We start from the raw sequence: 17114 nt of genomic DNA, 5'->3' as shown, positions 1-17114 counted from the left end.
TTTTGTTTTTGTTTCATCACTTATTTGATCTTCCAGAGTACAAAGTTTTAGTCAGAATGTCATATATTTTAGAGTTGCGACTTCTTCTGGACCAAATAGGTCCTTAAATATTCAATCATACTTGAATAAAAAATGACTAAGAGCATGCATGCCTCAGAAATTTGAATAAGCCGTACATACTGATGTAAGAATCCACAACTGCTCATGTCCTTCAAAAGTTCAAATCGCACGTTGTTGTTTACCAAATCGTCTCCAGGAGAAATTATCGTTGTTACAGGCAATAAACAATTAATTTATTTTGAATTTTTTTATAAAGAACAGGTTTCCTCAGAAAAGAAGAATGATTCAAAGGAGGATAAAAGGTGTGCTCATGACAATACCACTTCTACGTGAACCAAAAGAAAATTGGCAAAAGACACATTCCAGCTGAGAGCCTTCCTGTCTCCCTTTCTTTCTAGTTAGCACTAAAAGCTAAAAAAACAAATGTTGCATACAGTAACTATTCATGAGGCTCGTTTAGAAAATGCTTTTAAATTAATGAAAGCGTTTTTAGAAAACACTTGCAGTCTTTTTCTATGATTAATTTGCATTTTTACTAAGGATTGATTTCAAAAATATTTTTTTTTATAAAAGTACTTTCAGTATTTAAAGGCACTTCCCAAACAACCTCATAGTTTCATCTGGAAAAAAAAAAAAAAAAAAAAAAAAAAAAAAAAAACACTACTCATATTTATCTTTACAGTTAATATATTTATGGGGTTTGTAAACTTTCGTTTTTGAATAAGATTAAAATGTAATCAAAACTTGGTTTAAGATTGCATATTGATTATAGTCCTTTGACTAGATATCCCCATCAAATTTTATTTGAACCAATATAATCTCTTTCTATAGCTAATTTATTATTTACCCCCATATTTTAGGATTTTTAGCTAAAATGATCTCTGAGATTGACATAATTCCTCAATTTGGTTCTTGAGATTTGAAATCGATAAAAGTGGTCATTGAGTTTATCCATCATCAAATCATTCTAATCCTTTAATATAATTTTTCATGGAAGAACTAAAATGATTGATTGATGGTGGACAAACCCATATATCACTTCTATTGATTTCAAATTTTAAGAACCAAATTAAAAAGTTATGCCACTCAAAGACCATTTTGGCTAAAAAGTCTTTTTTTTTTATTATTTTTATGTATTTTTTTTAATTATACTATCAATATCTCTTTAAACCCAAATTTACTATCTAAACTACCCTCACAAATTTAATTCGATAAGTAAATTTGAGCTCGTTTGGATGTGCTTTTAAAATAATTGAAAGCACTTTTGGTGAAAATGTTTTTAGAACCAATCTTTAGTAAAAATGCAAATAAATCTTGAAAAACACTTAAAGTGCTTCCTAGAAGAAGCACATTACTGGTACTTCTTGCAGAAAACACTTTAAGTGCTTTTGGAACCCAAAAATATTTTCTCTAAAAGTGTTTTCAGTTATTTTAAAAGCACATCCAAACGAGCCCTTTATTTTTCACTTACTTAGAAAATGAAAACCCATAACCATGCTTTGCAATTCATTCAAGGCGTAAAGAAAGTAGTAAAATGAATGAGGTCTACAACAATATGTGAGTAATCATTCAAAAGGGCTAATCGGCTCGTTGGCTTATTTGGCTAATTCATCACTAAATATTGCTGTCTCTCGAAAGACATTTCACTCCGTAAATGTTCTGCTGTTCATTCAATCTTAATACAAAGCAGGTTTGTGCAACTTGATACTCAATTTTCCTGTTAATGCTTGATTGGGCAACCTCTCTCTACTGTCCAATCTATTCTCAACTGGTCTGGTTTTCGTAACATTGTGCATGCTTTCTGTGCTGATATGTGGTTCAGATGATTTGGACTTGTTTTCTGTGCAAATCTGTTGTAATACGTGTGCATATTTACAAGTGTGCTGATAATCAGATAATTAGTATTTCACTCCATTCTTCAGCAGATCAATGCAAACTAGCTTCCTACTAAGAGGATGCTTGAATGAATGTTGCTTAAAAACTATTATAGTAACATAATTTCTCTGATTAAGTTTTGAACCAATTGAAAACTCATTTTTAGTTTAGGTACTAATTGAAAACTCAAACTATTCAATTAGTTAAAATAAAAAAATGTGTAATTTAAGGTCATCTCCAACTGAGCCGGCCAAAGATCTATAGGCCAAAACATAGTCCGAAAAAGACCCAAAACTGTCTTCAACAGCAAGCCTAAAATAAATCTGGCCGAAAAGATTCGGACTAAGTGGCCGAAGGGTGGTTACACTTAGCAAGCCCGGTAGCCCCAGGCCCAATATGGCGGGCTCTACCCACGTGCAGCCCGGGCAGCTGCTGCCTTCTCTTTTCATTCTCTCCTCCATTTCTGATTCCACAAATTCACCTTCTTCGGCCCCATCTCCTCTCAGCCTCTCACAGTCGCAGCACCACTCGCTCGCTCACACCAGGTACACCTGTTAAACCCGTCTCTCTGCATTTTTATCTTTACTGATTGATAACTTAATTTGGGTATTATTAATAGTTTAATTTAGAGTTTGATTGAAGGTTTAACTCAGGTTTATAATTGGGGTTTTACTTATGTTTTGGATTAGGTGGGTTTTGGTATTTTCAGCTCCCCAAGTATTTCACTTTCGTTGTGGATTGTTGTTTTTGGAATTAATTTAGCTTTTGTTTTTTCATTTTTCTCATATTCCCACCTGATTTGGCTTCCATATAAAAACCAACAAATAGCTCACCTATGACAAGTAGCTCCCATTTGTATTAACTTCAGGTGATTTGTTGGTTTTGTTTGTACATAGTTTCTGTCGACAGTCTTCTTACCTGTATGAATATGATTATCAGTCTGTTCTTCTTGTAGGAGGGAGAGAGAATTTAAAGTGGTTATCAAATTTGCTGCAAGTAATTTCGAGTTTTCCTCTACTTGGTTGAGCTTTTGTTGCTCGTATAATTTCCCGTTAAGCATAGGATGACCGCCCAGTGTTACACGAAATGTCTCAAAGAAATATGACATTTTGGAACTCGTTTGGAAACTGGGTTATTTGCCACTTTACTTGTAAATCCAAGTTTTGCTATGAAAATTGTATTTATCGGGAAATTCGATGAAACCGCCTGCTGATGATCTCTATGATTATCACAACAAAAATGTTTGATCGTGCTTTTTTTCTCCGAGATAACGGTGAATAAGGGTTCTATTTGCTTGTTTCTTTTTAAGACTTTTCAAAATCTTATTCATTTACCGACAAATGACATTTAAAATATGTTTGAAAGTTTTATTTTAATATGGTAGTTTAATTCAATTAATCAATAAAATTAAATAATAAACTTAAAATAATAAATTATTGAGGGAGTTAAAAATAAGCTCATTCGGTTTGAGATTGTATATAAATATGATCTGATACTGTTTATTAAAAAAATAATTTCTTGCAGAGCTATAATCTGGACAAGGACTAAACATAGTTCTTTCGTTTGAAGATGACCTAAAATCCTCCAATGACATTCTAAAATCTTAAATCTAAAATGATCAACCCCAAACCTTGACGGACCTACTAAAACTCTAAAACTTAAGTCAACTTCGACTCTATCGAACCTTATAAAGTTTTAAAAGTAATAAGCGTGGGACAAAATGGTAGTTTGCCATATCTTTTATTTAGTAATAGATCATCTTGCAATAAAGTTTGTGGCCTATCCTAAAATATGTAATTGAACTTATTTTCCTTAAACATGATACAGTTTCTTAAATCCTATGTCCAACTTGGTATTTAATATAAATTTACCTTACTTTTTGGTCTGAATACAAGGTTCTTTTTAATTCTTATGCAACAACTAACCAAAACAAGCACAGACGCATGAATGCATCAGGTATGTTCTACATTGTATTTATCGCATGAAGTAGGTCTGCTTCACGCCTCTTCATTATATATATATATATATATATATGCAATGGTAAACACACATGTTGCCCTTCCTATTCCTAACCCACCTAATCATGCACAACTATAGAATAATTAACCATATACCATCCAATCAAAACTTCGGAATAAAGCTATATTGAGGATCGAATAAAAAATTAAATATGCTTTGGCCTTTAATTATTTTACTATATTTTAGTTTATTTTTCATGAACGAAAGACGATACAGATACTTGGCTTTTCCTATTCACCACTTTATAAGCAAACTATTAAAATAGGAAACTCATTATTTCCAGCAGCCCACATGTTTCACATAAACTAATAAAATACCGTACATTGGCTGGGTGTGAATCGTTCAGGATCCCACCAATTTAGGGCATCTCATCTTCTTGCTTCTTAGGTTTGAAAAATTTCATAGTAGAGTAGAATTTTATTGCCAAACAATTTAATATGTTATATTGTCGACTAACAAAAGAATTCTTGACCTTTGTGTCAAATTAAAATCCGACTATAATAGAAGTGGTGTTATTTAAATACTTCTTTTTGCCTTTCACATATTTCTGTCAATTTCGACTGTCGGATCAAATAAATTGAAGATGGATTAAAGGACAAAAATTAAAAGGGATATGTGAAAGGTGAAAAAGAATATGGATCGTGCCACCCTATTATATGCTAGATATTTTGATAAGAAGAGCAAAACTATATTATCCATACAATGGCATATATGACATGGGAGGCGTTTTGAGTTGGACAAAATAAAGACCACATGCATAATATGTACTCAACAGCTACATGTGCACAGCTTATGCCTTGTCCTCTCCTGAGATATATTTGACAAGTTCATTTTATGTGTTTAATTATAGTCAACTAAAGTTGGCCTGTAATACAAACATTGGTTTGAGGAAATTAGGGGGTCACTGTCATCTCTCGAATAAATATTTTGACAACTTCATAAACTTTTTTTTTATAGTCTTATTCACAGACTGCAAGTTGGAGTATCTGTTGGTTTTTACACACTATTAGATATTTGAATCTTATATCATCATGGCATCACGTTCACATAAAAAAGGGGAAAAAAAAAGAGCGAGCAGTTCAACTTTGAAATAAAAACAATACCAACAAAAATAAAATAAATTTCCAGAAAATATTTAACATGAATACAAAGAAATAATCTTGGTTGTTTTCATTTGCATTTTAAACTTTTGAGCGTCTTCGATGACAGATCAAATGCCATGGTGCAGTCCATGGTGGAAGACTTCTTCTTCTTCATGATAAGCATCAATTCAACCTTTCCAGTCAACTTAGCCGCACTGTTGAGTGTCAATACCCCACTGTTCAATTCACTGCCAAGATTGGTACCGCTCAATGCACTTGAACTTAAGCTCACCTCAACGTCAATTTTTTTGGTTGAAAGCATTCCAGCCTTGCTCTTTGGAATAGAAACTTGCCCGACAGTCGCACCTTGGTGCAAAAACGTGACAATGGCAGCATCGTACTTGTATGGGCCAAAATTTGTATTCTTGACTTTGATTTGGGTTGTAAATGTAGTGTCGAATGAAGGTGTTGCAGGGGCAGAGTTGAAGTTTTGGATGTTGATGTTGCCTAGCCTGACCTTAGGGGTCTTAACTTTCATGACGGTGAGACTCAACGCAGTTATGACCAAGATCTGAAACACAATGAAAATACCAATATAAATGGCCAACTTGGTTCTCTTCTTGCGTTTCAGCTCGTCGGCTGATTGCAAAGACTCTGCATCACTTCTTGTGTAACCATTTGCTGGTGCCAAGGGATAGGCCTGGTTGGTTTTCTCAGCCATGTTAATATCCTTTTCTTTTCTGATATGAAAGTGGGAAGAAAGGTTTTCTGGTTTTTTGTAGGTTTGTTTTCTTGGATGAAACTGAAAAATGGGGGAAGTTGTTTGTGGAAATGGTGGAGGAGTTGCGTGTTATATATAGTTTTTGAGTATGGACCTATTTTTAATATGTTATATGGTGGAGTGAATTTCCAAGAACGTGTAAAGTATGGGAAAGGAATTTAAAATTTTTAGTATTTTATTGCGGACACCAAACGCGTACTTCCAAAGACAAAGGTGCAAATTCTTGACTTCTAGATGATCGATGACTTTAGGTGAGGACCACCATTTAGGGTTTTGCTTTCAGAACAAATTAAATATCAAATGAATCTTCATTTTACCAAAAAAATATCAACAGAAGCTTCGATTATATCCGTTGGCATGACTAAATCCCCGTATCACAGGTGAGAACATGGTTTGGTTTGTGTGATATACTTTAGTGTTGGCAAATTTTTCTTTTTCAAAATTTAATACACTATTGTCCCAAGAGAAATTCTTTGGACATTTTTAGAAAGAAATGAATACAAATAGCATATATCTGAGCAATAAATAATATGTATGATAGAGCAAGGATTGTAGTAAGAACTCATGAAAGACCAGGCCTGGTCCTGAGAGAGGCCTAGGGCAATGCCAAAAAAATGTGGTCCAACTTCATATAAGAAAAATTATTTGTTTTCACACACAAGACTTTGATAAAATTATATTCAAAAAAACACTTCAAACTCAATAATTTAGAAATAAGAAAAAACTAATTTATTTTATATTAAGAGAAGGGAACCAAAAAACCCTAGGCTTAAAAGTAGATAGATGATGAGTTTTGTTTCCTTTCTATCTAAACTTTTAGAGAAATGCTAAGGAGACTCTCAAAAATGGGACTTTCCATGTACTTTCCGCTACCTTATGGTTTTGGCGCAATTTCTGTGCCAACACTATAAAACATTGTGCCAAAAACATGAGGTAATGAAGAGTCCATGAAAGGTCCCACCTTGAAAGAGTCTCCTTAGCATTTCTCAAATCTTTGAAGTGTTTCTTTTTTATATAAACCCTCAGGTGTTTTTTTTTTCTTATTTACTAACCTTGTCAATATGGAACTAAAAAAAATAATCATATTTCCGAGTCATTTATTGATATGTAAAAACAATGAATGAACACTAAATTAAACCTAGTATTGGTAAGGCATACATACATTAATTTCTTGAAGGCTAATAATGGTAGAGATACCAAATTTTGTAAACCATTTGATGTCATTGTTGATGATTGGATTATTGTTTAAGGACCGCTCGGTAGTAATTAAAAAGAAATTAACAACCAAACAAAAAGTGTAAAAAATAGAAAGAATAAAAATGTACATAACATTTCAAACGCAGGAGCACTCATTAATTTTAAACAACAGAAATCACTACTTCTTATTAAATTTCTTGATCATTTAAACAAATTTTATAAATTTATTCTCTATAAAAAGAAATTTGTAAAAATTGAAAAGTAGAAAAATGCACATAGCATTTCAAACCCAAAACATCCTCATTAATTTTAAACATCATAAACAATCATTTCTAGTTAAACTTCTTGATTATTTAACCAAAATCTATAATTTATATTCTTATGAAATGATATTCGTAAAAATTGGAAAGTAAATAAACACACATAGAGTTTTGAACCCAGGACCTCCATGTTAATTTTAAACAACAAAACCCACTAATTATGGTTAAACTTCTTGGTCATTTAACCAAATTTTATAAATTTATACTTTTATGAAAACATATATGAAAATATCACTCTAATAATTTTGGTGTCCCAATTTTTTTGGGCCTTGGACGGTTGTTTAGCTCGCACTGGGCCAGGGTCGGCCCCGTGAAGGACAAACTGAAAGCTTTCCCAAAACCATAAGGTTACACCAAGGCTCAACTTGAAGTCATTACCTTTTTTGCATTGGTAATGGATGAGATAACGAGATATGTTCAAGATGATATTCCTTGATAGATGAAACACAATAATAAGATTAAGTGTGAAGCTTAACCTTTGGCAGGTAGTGTTGGAATCTAAATGTATACCTAAGTATGTCAAGATAGAGTATATGGAGTGAATGCTTTCATTATATATATTGGATCTATCTTGCAAAATAATAGAGAATTAGATGGAAATTACAACCATAAAATACAAGTTGGATGGATGAAGTGGAAGAGTGCATCGAGTGTGTTGTTTGACCGTTGCATGCCACTAAAGCTCACATAATTTTTTTTTTTATAGAACTACAAGGTGACCATCAATGTTTTGTGGTATGGAATGTTAGGCGGCCAAGTATCAATACATGCAAAAATGAGTGTAGCCGAGAGGAGAATGCTTCGTTAGATGTGTGGGTATAGGAGCAATGATAGGATTAAGAAAGAGGATATCTAAGGTAAAGTAGGGCTGGCCGAAATTGGAGCTAAGATTTGAGAAAATCGGTTAAGATGGCTTGGACATGTGAAATAAATACCTATAGATTCTCCGAGTAGAAAAGTTGATTGTGAGACTGAGGCTTAGAGCAAAAGGGTTAAAGAAAGACCGTGAAACACTTATGGGAGTGTAGTCAAATTAAGATTTGATAGGACTTGATAATATTTTAATAGACTTTAAAATCCGGGTGTAGTCAAATAGATTTTAAAAGATTTTGAAATCATGGTATAGTCAAATTAGGATTTTAATGAATACATCCAAATCTCTGGGTAGTCGATTAGGATTTTAAAAAGTCCACAAGAGTCTATGTAGTGAATTATCAAGGATTTGCTAGGATGAACAATCCCATTTCCTTGCAGGTAAGCTTGAAAGTAAAGCTTGTGAGTGTTTGCTATTGTTCCAATCCAATACAAACTATGGATGACATTGATTAAGGATGGACAAGTGAGTCACTCTTTGATTACTAACTATGTAAGGTGTGGTGAGTGGGTTTTTACACAGAAAGTGTTTGATGAAATTATTGAGAGGGAACTTGGTTTTGTAGAATTCCATGATTTATAGGTATTGAAAGATGGAGTGTGCTAGAGATACGGTCGGATTGTTTTGGGAAATGAGGGATGATGGATTTGAGCTTGATGAAACAACTTTGGCAACAGTTCTTGGGAGTGCAGGGACATGGGGAATTGAGTTTGGATAAGTGGGTGGAGTGTTTTGTAATTGAGAAGAAATTTGAGATGAATTCATATGTGGACTCTACGTTGATTGACATGATAAAAGTCCTAAGAAATCCATGAAAAAAATCCATACAAATCCATATAAATCTATAATTGAAATCCATATAAATCTATCAAAGTCCATATAAAATTGTAGAGTCTATTAAAATCCTTTAAAATGTGTCACTTATAGCGTATTTACGTAACCATAATGAAAAGAGGAGAAATTGAATTGATGAGGAGTTGGAATGAGGATAAGTCAAAATCGGATTCCTGTTGAAACTGTTTACTTAAATGTTCTGGAATCGGAATAGAATTCCATAAAGCTATTTACTAATTCAGCAGAATCGGAATATAAACTAGTATGATTACTAAAATGCCTTTGTCACAAATCAAATATGTATTAATGCTAGCCAAGATAGTGTAAGCTACCATGATTTGCATATATTGTTTATAACCTGCTCTTTGTGCTCAATGTCACTTGAGCTATGCTTAGGCATGCTCATTTTGTTCTTAGGATTGTGTATGTCATGAACAGTTTGAAATTCCACATGGTGGCATGATACAATTTTATAAATGTGTTAGACAACATAACAACTATTCAGCTTGTGTTTCAGAGAGTGAATTGATGAAAATTTTCCATATCTTTGGTGGTATCAGGGCAGTCTCAGCCACCATGCCACATTTTAGTGTTTCTTGAAGTTACTGATTCACAAAATACTTCCAATGACTGGAGTTGTTTTGTGAGCCATCATTTGTCGGTTGTTAACCAGAGGATAGAGGAGAAGTCTGTCACTAATGAGTCTCAGAACAGGTACTCCAAAGCTGCGAAGGACTGGGGCTAGCGTGAATTTTGTATAATAGTAAATAAATGAAGGAAAAACATTAGGAACAAACAAAGAGTAGGAAATAACTTCATTTAAGTTAATATTTTACATCAAAGTACATCTATCTAACCATCATAACCAACCTAAACAAACTAGTCATACCCTGTCTAGGCATCATATTATAAACAAAATATTCATAACTTGCCTACACATCATATTGTCAACAAAATATTCCTAACCTGCCCAAACATCATAACATTAAATCACATGTACTCAATAAGTTCCTAACAACAAAATAATTCAAGTAAATTACATAAATTTAGAACATGCAACAGAACAATAGATGTCCAAAAAGACCAATCATAGTGATTTGCATTAGAATGATTGCAACGAGATTATAATGATTGAAGGCCAATATTGTCCACACGTATCATAAAAAGTCTCATAAACATCTTCAATCTGCAAAAGAGCTGAAGTTTATAACACATGCAATTGATATCAAAGTGCACAAAATGCTCAGCTCTGGTGCAAAATAAATTTTAGCAATTAAGTCTTTAAAGACAGAGATAGTAATTAGTAATTTATAACATTTTATAATTGAACGCAAGCATCTAACCCCCAGGGTAGACCTCAACCAAAGGCACAAGACAAATTGCCTGTTTTGATGACCCATATTCCCCAGACCTCAATCAAAGGCGCAAGACAGACTCTAGGGGTGGGCGCGGTGCGGTTTCGAGTGAAAAGTTAAGTTTTCCATAATACAAGGATCTTCAAGGATTCTCAATACTTTACTACAACCCAATTGAAAAGTTAAGTTTGCCATAATACAAGGATCTTCAAGGACCACCCAAGTCTGGGCAGTGATGGAGAAGAACAGCAGCTACTGATGTTGCATTAAATAATTTTGCCATCCTGTTGTGATGCTGCATCTACTTATGCTGCACCACTGATGCTGCACCTACTGATGATGCATTAGTGATGTTGCATCTACTGATGCTGCACCAGTGACGCTGCACCTACATATTCCCTTTCTCGCCTCAGATTCCAGAGAATGTTTACTTTTTCCAGTTACATTCTTATGAAATCATTCACTTGTTGGACTGAAATCAGACCCAATTCAAAAATCCAAAAACCAATAACAAAGTTTTCAACTTATTGAAATTAGTAAAAAACTTAGAAGAACTAGTGGGCAAGAATCAACTCAGCCTCTCTCTCTCTCTCTCTCTCTCTCTCTCTAATAAGTGAAGTGAAGTGAAGGAAGCAATGAAAGATTCAGCAGGATGCGAAAAATCTTTTATTTATTTTCTATCAGAGGTCAGAGTCTTCATCTAGAAACTCATTTAGTCGTGCAGTTCAAAGCAAAAAATTCAACATAGAGATAAAAACACAGAAGAAGTAGGGATTTACCTATCCGTAATTGTGATGAGAGCTGCGGCTGAGAGGAGAGAAAGGAGTTGTGTTTTAAGGAAAATGGCAGTTTAGGGTTAAAAGGTTAATCTTGGAAATAATGAAAGTAAGTGAGGGCATAAAGGGAACAAAATTAGCATTCTGATTGCCCGAAATCCAAATACCTTCCCTAACTTGGGAATCCAATTCAGCCAAATATTGGAATTGGACTCCAAAATTTATGTGGGACCCACTAAATTTTGATTCCTTTAGATTTGGAAAACACAAGAGTATACCGTAATCGGAATTCAATTCCGTTTCTTGATTCCGATTACCTTTACGTAAACGTGCTATTAGTCCATTAAAATTCTTTAAATTCTAAGTTGACTACACCCTCCTTAGAAAGAGACTTTAAGAAAAGAGAGTATTTTGAGCTAAATGAAGACTTGGCACAAAACCGAGCATAATAGCATTCTAGAATACATAAAACTGACCTCATTTATTGAGATAAGACTTTATTATTGTTGTTGTTGTTGTCCCTAAATACAAACAAGAAGTATTGGGTACTTGAACAATGAATGTTGTTGAAGACTTGACTATGTGAATATGGCTGAGGGTTTAAGGTAGGGATGGGCATTGGCGGGATTGGGCCCAAATTTAGAGGAATCGGACCTTACCCATTGTAAATAGTAACGGGACGGGCCGAGCTGGGTAATAGGTTTTGAGAATTTGGAACTGGACCTAACCCGGCTCGTTTGAAATTGGTCGAAACGGGCAGGATCCACGGGTCCAATATCTTTTTTTTTTGGTCAGCCACAGAAAGGACAACCTCATTGAGTTTTGCAATTCGTACTTGAGCCCAGCCACACCAGCAGCTTCGGTTGAAGCCGCTGACCCAGACATACAAATCGAAACAGAGAGATGCCATCTTCCTCATGGATCCAAGACCTCCCCCATTACCATTACAAATTACACCAGTTGATGAATCAAAACAAAATTTTACGTACCCAGAAGCAAATTTTCCCAAAAGCACTTATTATGCAATCACAGCCCCAAAAACCCTAAATTCCCAAATAAGAAACCCACATAATTCCTAAATCAGAAACCCACATAATTCCTAAATCAATTGAAAAGCTTATGTAAAAATCCTAAATTCCTAAATTAGAAACCCTAATTCATAAATTACCTTGGGATTTGCAGGATGATAGTGGTGTACTCGACGGTGGAGAGTGAAGAGAGGATGCCACAATGGTGACGGTGGTTGGCTATTATGATGTCAACACAGTTGAGGTCAACTTAGTTACTACGGGTGGGAGGGAGAACGAGAAAGTGTAGACAGTCGATGGATGGAGATAAGAGCCTGGGCTCAAGATTGAGGTCTGAGACGAAAGAGGAAAAGAGATTTAATAAGGAGAGATCGAGGGAGGAGAAAGTCACTGCCTTTTGCGAGTGCTCTAGTTAGGAATTCGAGGGAGATAGAGTCTATAGGCATTGAGGAGAACAGATGGTGGTGGTTGTGTTGAGGAGAGCAAATGTGGTGTTGGAGTTGGGATAGAGACCTCGAGGTTGAGGCTTGAATTCTAGAGAGGGGAAAGTTGAGTGAATTAGGCCTGAGAACATTGGGAGTCTTGGGACGAGACAACTCAGACAATAATAAGAGAGAGAAAGAGGGTGATAGATGGTAGAGATTTAATTAAGGTAGGAAATCAACGGCCTAGGTCGAGGGCCCGTTTTCTCCAATTTCTAGAACTGCCCTGCCCCGTTATGTACTTGGACCCATCCCGCCCCGTTTTGTATTTATAATGTTTGGACCCACCCCATACCTATATCGAATCCCATGGATCCGCCTCGACCCGCGGGTCCAGGACCCATTTGCCCACCCCTAGTTTAAAAAGCTTAAATAATTACCAATCAAGTTAAATGTTTCTCAAAAATCGAGGATAAAATTTGTATGGTGCAAATTTAACCCTGGATAGAGTAAGTATATACCTGGTTTCAACTGCATCAGCATCCGATTGAAAGGTGCTTTGACTTGTGGCTTTATTTATAGGTTCTTTACTAAAGAAACAAATACATTTATAAAATTTCACCCATTGTTAGATATTTTGTGTATTTTCTCTCAATGCTAAGTTATTTTGTTGGATACTATTTCTTGTTAGTTGCTTCTTATTTTGTTGGATACTATTTCCTACATTTAATTTGATAATTAAGTGAGTAAAAAATGAATTTCATTATAAAGCTGTATGCAATGCATAAAAGACGCTTGTTTTATTATTCTTTATGTCTTCGCCTTGTTGGTTGCTACTCTGGCCATGACATAAGGAGAGTTTTTATTTATTATTATTTTTTTTTTTTGCTTATTCGGATTATAGTCACATGGTGCAATTTCATTAAAATTATAATATATATTTATTTTTATTTATATTTTAAAATTGAGACATATCAATCATGTTGCGCGTCCACCTATATTACTTGTAACACTTAAGTGGTATAACACTCGACAAGCATTTTATTTATTTACTATTATCAAGCGATACTTATATTAATTGAAATTAATAGGTATATAAATACACGAACATCCTCAACAAGAATAATAAAAAGCCAAACTGGCTCAAAACAAGATACAAATGCATAAGTGGCCAGTATTTCTGAAATAGATAAATATTACTCCGACAAAATTAATGCCAATTGTGAATTTTCTTTCTATTGCCTCGCCATGTACACAATGTCATATTTTCTCGCTCACTTAGGTCATCTCTAATCGAGCAGGTCATAAGGATATAGGCAAAAAGATAACACTTTTTGACACAAAATCCATCTTCAATGGAGGTTTGGGCAAAAAATTCTTAGGACACACCGGGCGAAAATCCAGCCATAAGGCCAGCGGACTGGCCATCTTTAGCATGCCAGTCAGCAGTTGGGCCCAGCTAGATTTTTTTTATTTTTTTTGTTTTTTTATTTTTAAGATGAAATTAAAATTTCTAATTTTTACCTATAAATACCTAAGACATTTCGACACAATTTCTCACATCATTTTAACTCTTCTATATTATTTTACCTCATTTTATTTTAATTCCTCACATTATATTCACCTCAAACACTCTTTTCATACACACCCGTCTCTTATCTCTTCCAATAATCTTTCTTTTAATGTTTTTCAACAAATGACCACATCTTCAAGTGGCATTCAAAATATGTCTGGAGCCTTATTCATTTAGTGACAAGTGGCACTCAAAATATGTCCGGAAATCTTATTTTAATATGATAGTTTAATTCAATTAAACAATAAAATTAAAGAACGAACTTAATTAAAATAATAAATTATTGAGGGGGCAAAAAAATAGCATCCTTCAGTTGGAGATGGTATATAAATATAGTCTAACACTGTTTATTAAAAAATAATTTCTTGTATGGCTATAATCTAGACAGGTGCTAAATATAACCCTTTCAGTTGGAAATGGCCTTAACACTCATTATTTTTTAATTTGTTATAGTGATTCAGTAATAAATTTATTATAAAAAAAAAAAATTCCGCAATGGCATTACTTAATACTTAGTAAAAAATTTGCAATTCATTTTTTTTTTTTTCCCTCTGTTAGAGAACTTGCCCATTAATGATCCAAATTTCGTTAGACACCTGGTACAAGAGAACTTGTCCGTCTGCAACATTTGGCCCGGCTTCTATTCTTGCGAGAGTTTCAAGGTATGGCTTAAGGAGTGTCCCAAGTTATACTGTGTGTGATGCTTTATTTTCAACATTATAAATTCAATTTCCATGACTTTCATTTTTTGACATGCCATCACTTTCATCTCATATGGCATGCGTGCAATACGATGACAAAACTTGACCACTTCACTTTGACTTTTGAAGCAACACATCGAAAAAATCATATTCAAAGCTGAAAAATCAAACTCCAGTGCCAACAACTACAAGAAAGAAAGTCCAAGTCCCAATTGGTTGCCCAATGTTAAAGACTCAAATTCTAAGTTCAAACACTCACCTTTGACACTAACTGTAGCTATGCCATTTTACTTTCTTTTTATTTATTTTATATTTTTTAGTGTTATATGTGACATAACGCTCACATTTCAAATACATATACACTCTATTTATTTTTATCGAGCAATTGTTTTACTAAGTTTGAACTTAGAACTTCCTTGGTACTGTGGGCGCAACTCAAAAAAATTCACAACATCAATAAAGTAATGACAGATTTTGTGAATATTATGTCAATAAAAACCAAAACAAATCTGAAAACCAAAAACATAAAGTTGGCTCATAGCCATATTCTATCAGTTACAGTCCAAATTTTGGACAGACTTTGCTGCCAAATTAAACACCATAGAGCAGCTCATTTCAGCAGACTTGTTTTTCTTCATGATCATCATCAACGTAACCTTTCCACTCAACTTGGCTTGACTGCTCAACATCAGCAGCCCATTGCTCAACTCACTTCCAAGAGCGGAGTTGCTCGGCAATGCCGCAGAATTCACGCTCACCACAACATCAATTTTTTTTGTGGATCGCATTCGGACTTTGCTATTCGGAATAGCAACTTGCCCAACAGGCACACCTTGGTACATAAACGTGGCCATGCCGGCATCAAACTTAAAGGTACCCCAGTTTAAGTTCCTGACTCTGATTTGGGTTACGAAGCTCATGTCGAATGAAGGTGCTGCTGGGACGGAGTTGAGACTGAGAACATAGATGTTGCCCAACCTGATTTTCGGAGACTTAACTTTCATCACAGTCATACCAAAAACGCTCATGACTACGATTTGAAAGACGATGAAAATGCCAATGTATTTGTACATCTTAATTCTCTTCTGGCGTTTGAGCTCCTCAGATTGCGTTGTGGCTGAAGCTTCATGATCACCTCCGGAGTGCCCAGTTGCTGGTTCCAACTGGTGGTACTTCTCAGCTACTACTTTCTCAGCCATTTTTATTTTCTTTTACTTGGAAATAAGAAATCAACAATATTCTTCCTTTTCTTTTAAGGGTTTCGCTTCAGAAATGGATTGGGAGGTAGATAATTGTGTTTGTGGAATGGTGGTAAAATGTTATGCATATTTATAGACTTGTATTCATAATGTGTGCGTAGACGTTTTGTCTATCAGTCTACGGGTGTGAGTTTGCTTCCTGGAAAATGTTACACAACATGTGAAGGGGATATTGTTTTTTAATGTTTGATTCAGACACGCCAAATGCGCCTATTGTAAAATATGATGACTTCTAGATGGTGGCGTGTGCAGTGCATTTGAAAGAATTTGGTTCTCATCCAGATTCAAATTATTTACCTTTTAGTCATTCATCGTATATCGTACGGTCAGAAATCATTTGATTTTTTTTTATTTAAAATTAAACACAAATAGTGTGGATGCAAATTTCTGTCATCTTCTCATTTGACGAAAATGCACTTGCAAAATAGTAACACCTAAGATTAAGGCCAAAAGCCTTACACACCCATAATGAATGGGGGATGGGCTTTGGCCAAAGAATCTCCGATGCTAAAGTTAGAATTCTAAAAAAAATGTGTTTAGGAGTTTGTGGGTAGTAAATGACTTAACTTTTTAGTGGGAGAACATGACTATTTATAGGGGAGTGGCCGACCCTATTTGGAGAATAGGGACCGGCCATATATGGTGGAATTATGAGTATAATTGCAAGATATTAAGAGAAATAATATCTTGCAATTAATTTGGCAATTAATCCTAAATTGAATAGGAAAATTGGGAGTTACCCTTTGAGTGAAGATTTGATGAGGAGTGATGAGAGGGATTTAAATAAATACTAGTTTGATCACCTTTGACTCTTCCTTAATTGAGCTGTTATTGTTCGTTGCGTGTGTGTGGGAATCCCGGTGTGTCTCGAGGGTAATTTTATCCTTTTCACCCAAAAGTTCACGTGCCATCTTCCTAATTTTCTTGATTTTTTTGGCTCCATAAATGCTCACACCTT

At 34.6% G+C, this 17114-nt stretch overlaps 2 protein-coding genes and 1 long non-coding RNA gene across 3 annotated transcripts; 1 reads left to right on the top strand and 2 right to left on the bottom strand.

Annotated features, from left to right (window-relative positions):
* The first annotated feature begins 2290 nt into the window (after window positions 1-2290).
* Window positions 2291-3243, top strand: LOC125469416. The gene is made up of 2 exons (XR_007251719.1): window positions 2291-2803; window positions 2891-3243. It is a non-coding gene; the product is annotated as an uncharacterized LOC125469416 (long non-coding RNA).
* Window positions 3244-5054: 1811 nt separating this feature from the next.
* Window positions 5055-5757, bottom strand: LOC125469352. Its single transcript, XM_048566599.1, has one exon. The coding sequence runs from the start codon at window positions 5755-5757 to the stop codon at window positions 5125-5127; it is 633 nt and encodes a 210-aa protein (XP_048422556.1). The 3' UTR covers window positions 5055-5124.
* A 9597-nt stretch (window positions 5758-15354) lies between these two features.
* Window positions 15355-16128, bottom strand: LOC125469348. The gene has a single exon (XM_048566593.1). It carries the CDS (start codon window positions 16094-16096, stop codon window positions 15449-15451), a length of 648 nt encoding a protein of 215 aa, XP_048422550.1. The 5' UTR covers window positions 16097-16128; the 3' UTR covers window positions 15355-15448.
* Window positions 16129-17114: the final 986 nt, after the last annotated feature.

Source organism: the organism of the source record quoted next, unplaced genomic scaffold (genome assembly GCF_019419815.1).
Source record: "Pyrus x bretschneideri cultivar Hongxiangsu unplaced genomic scaffold, Pyrus_bretschneideri_v1 Contig42, whole genome shotgun sequence".
Lineage (NCBI taxonomy): Eukaryota > Viridiplantae > Streptophyta > Magnoliopsida > Rosales > Rosaceae > Pyrus > Pyrus x bretschneideri.
The sequence above is the reverse complement of the archived record's forward strand: the minus strand, read 5'-3'. Positions and strand labels throughout refer to the sequence as shown.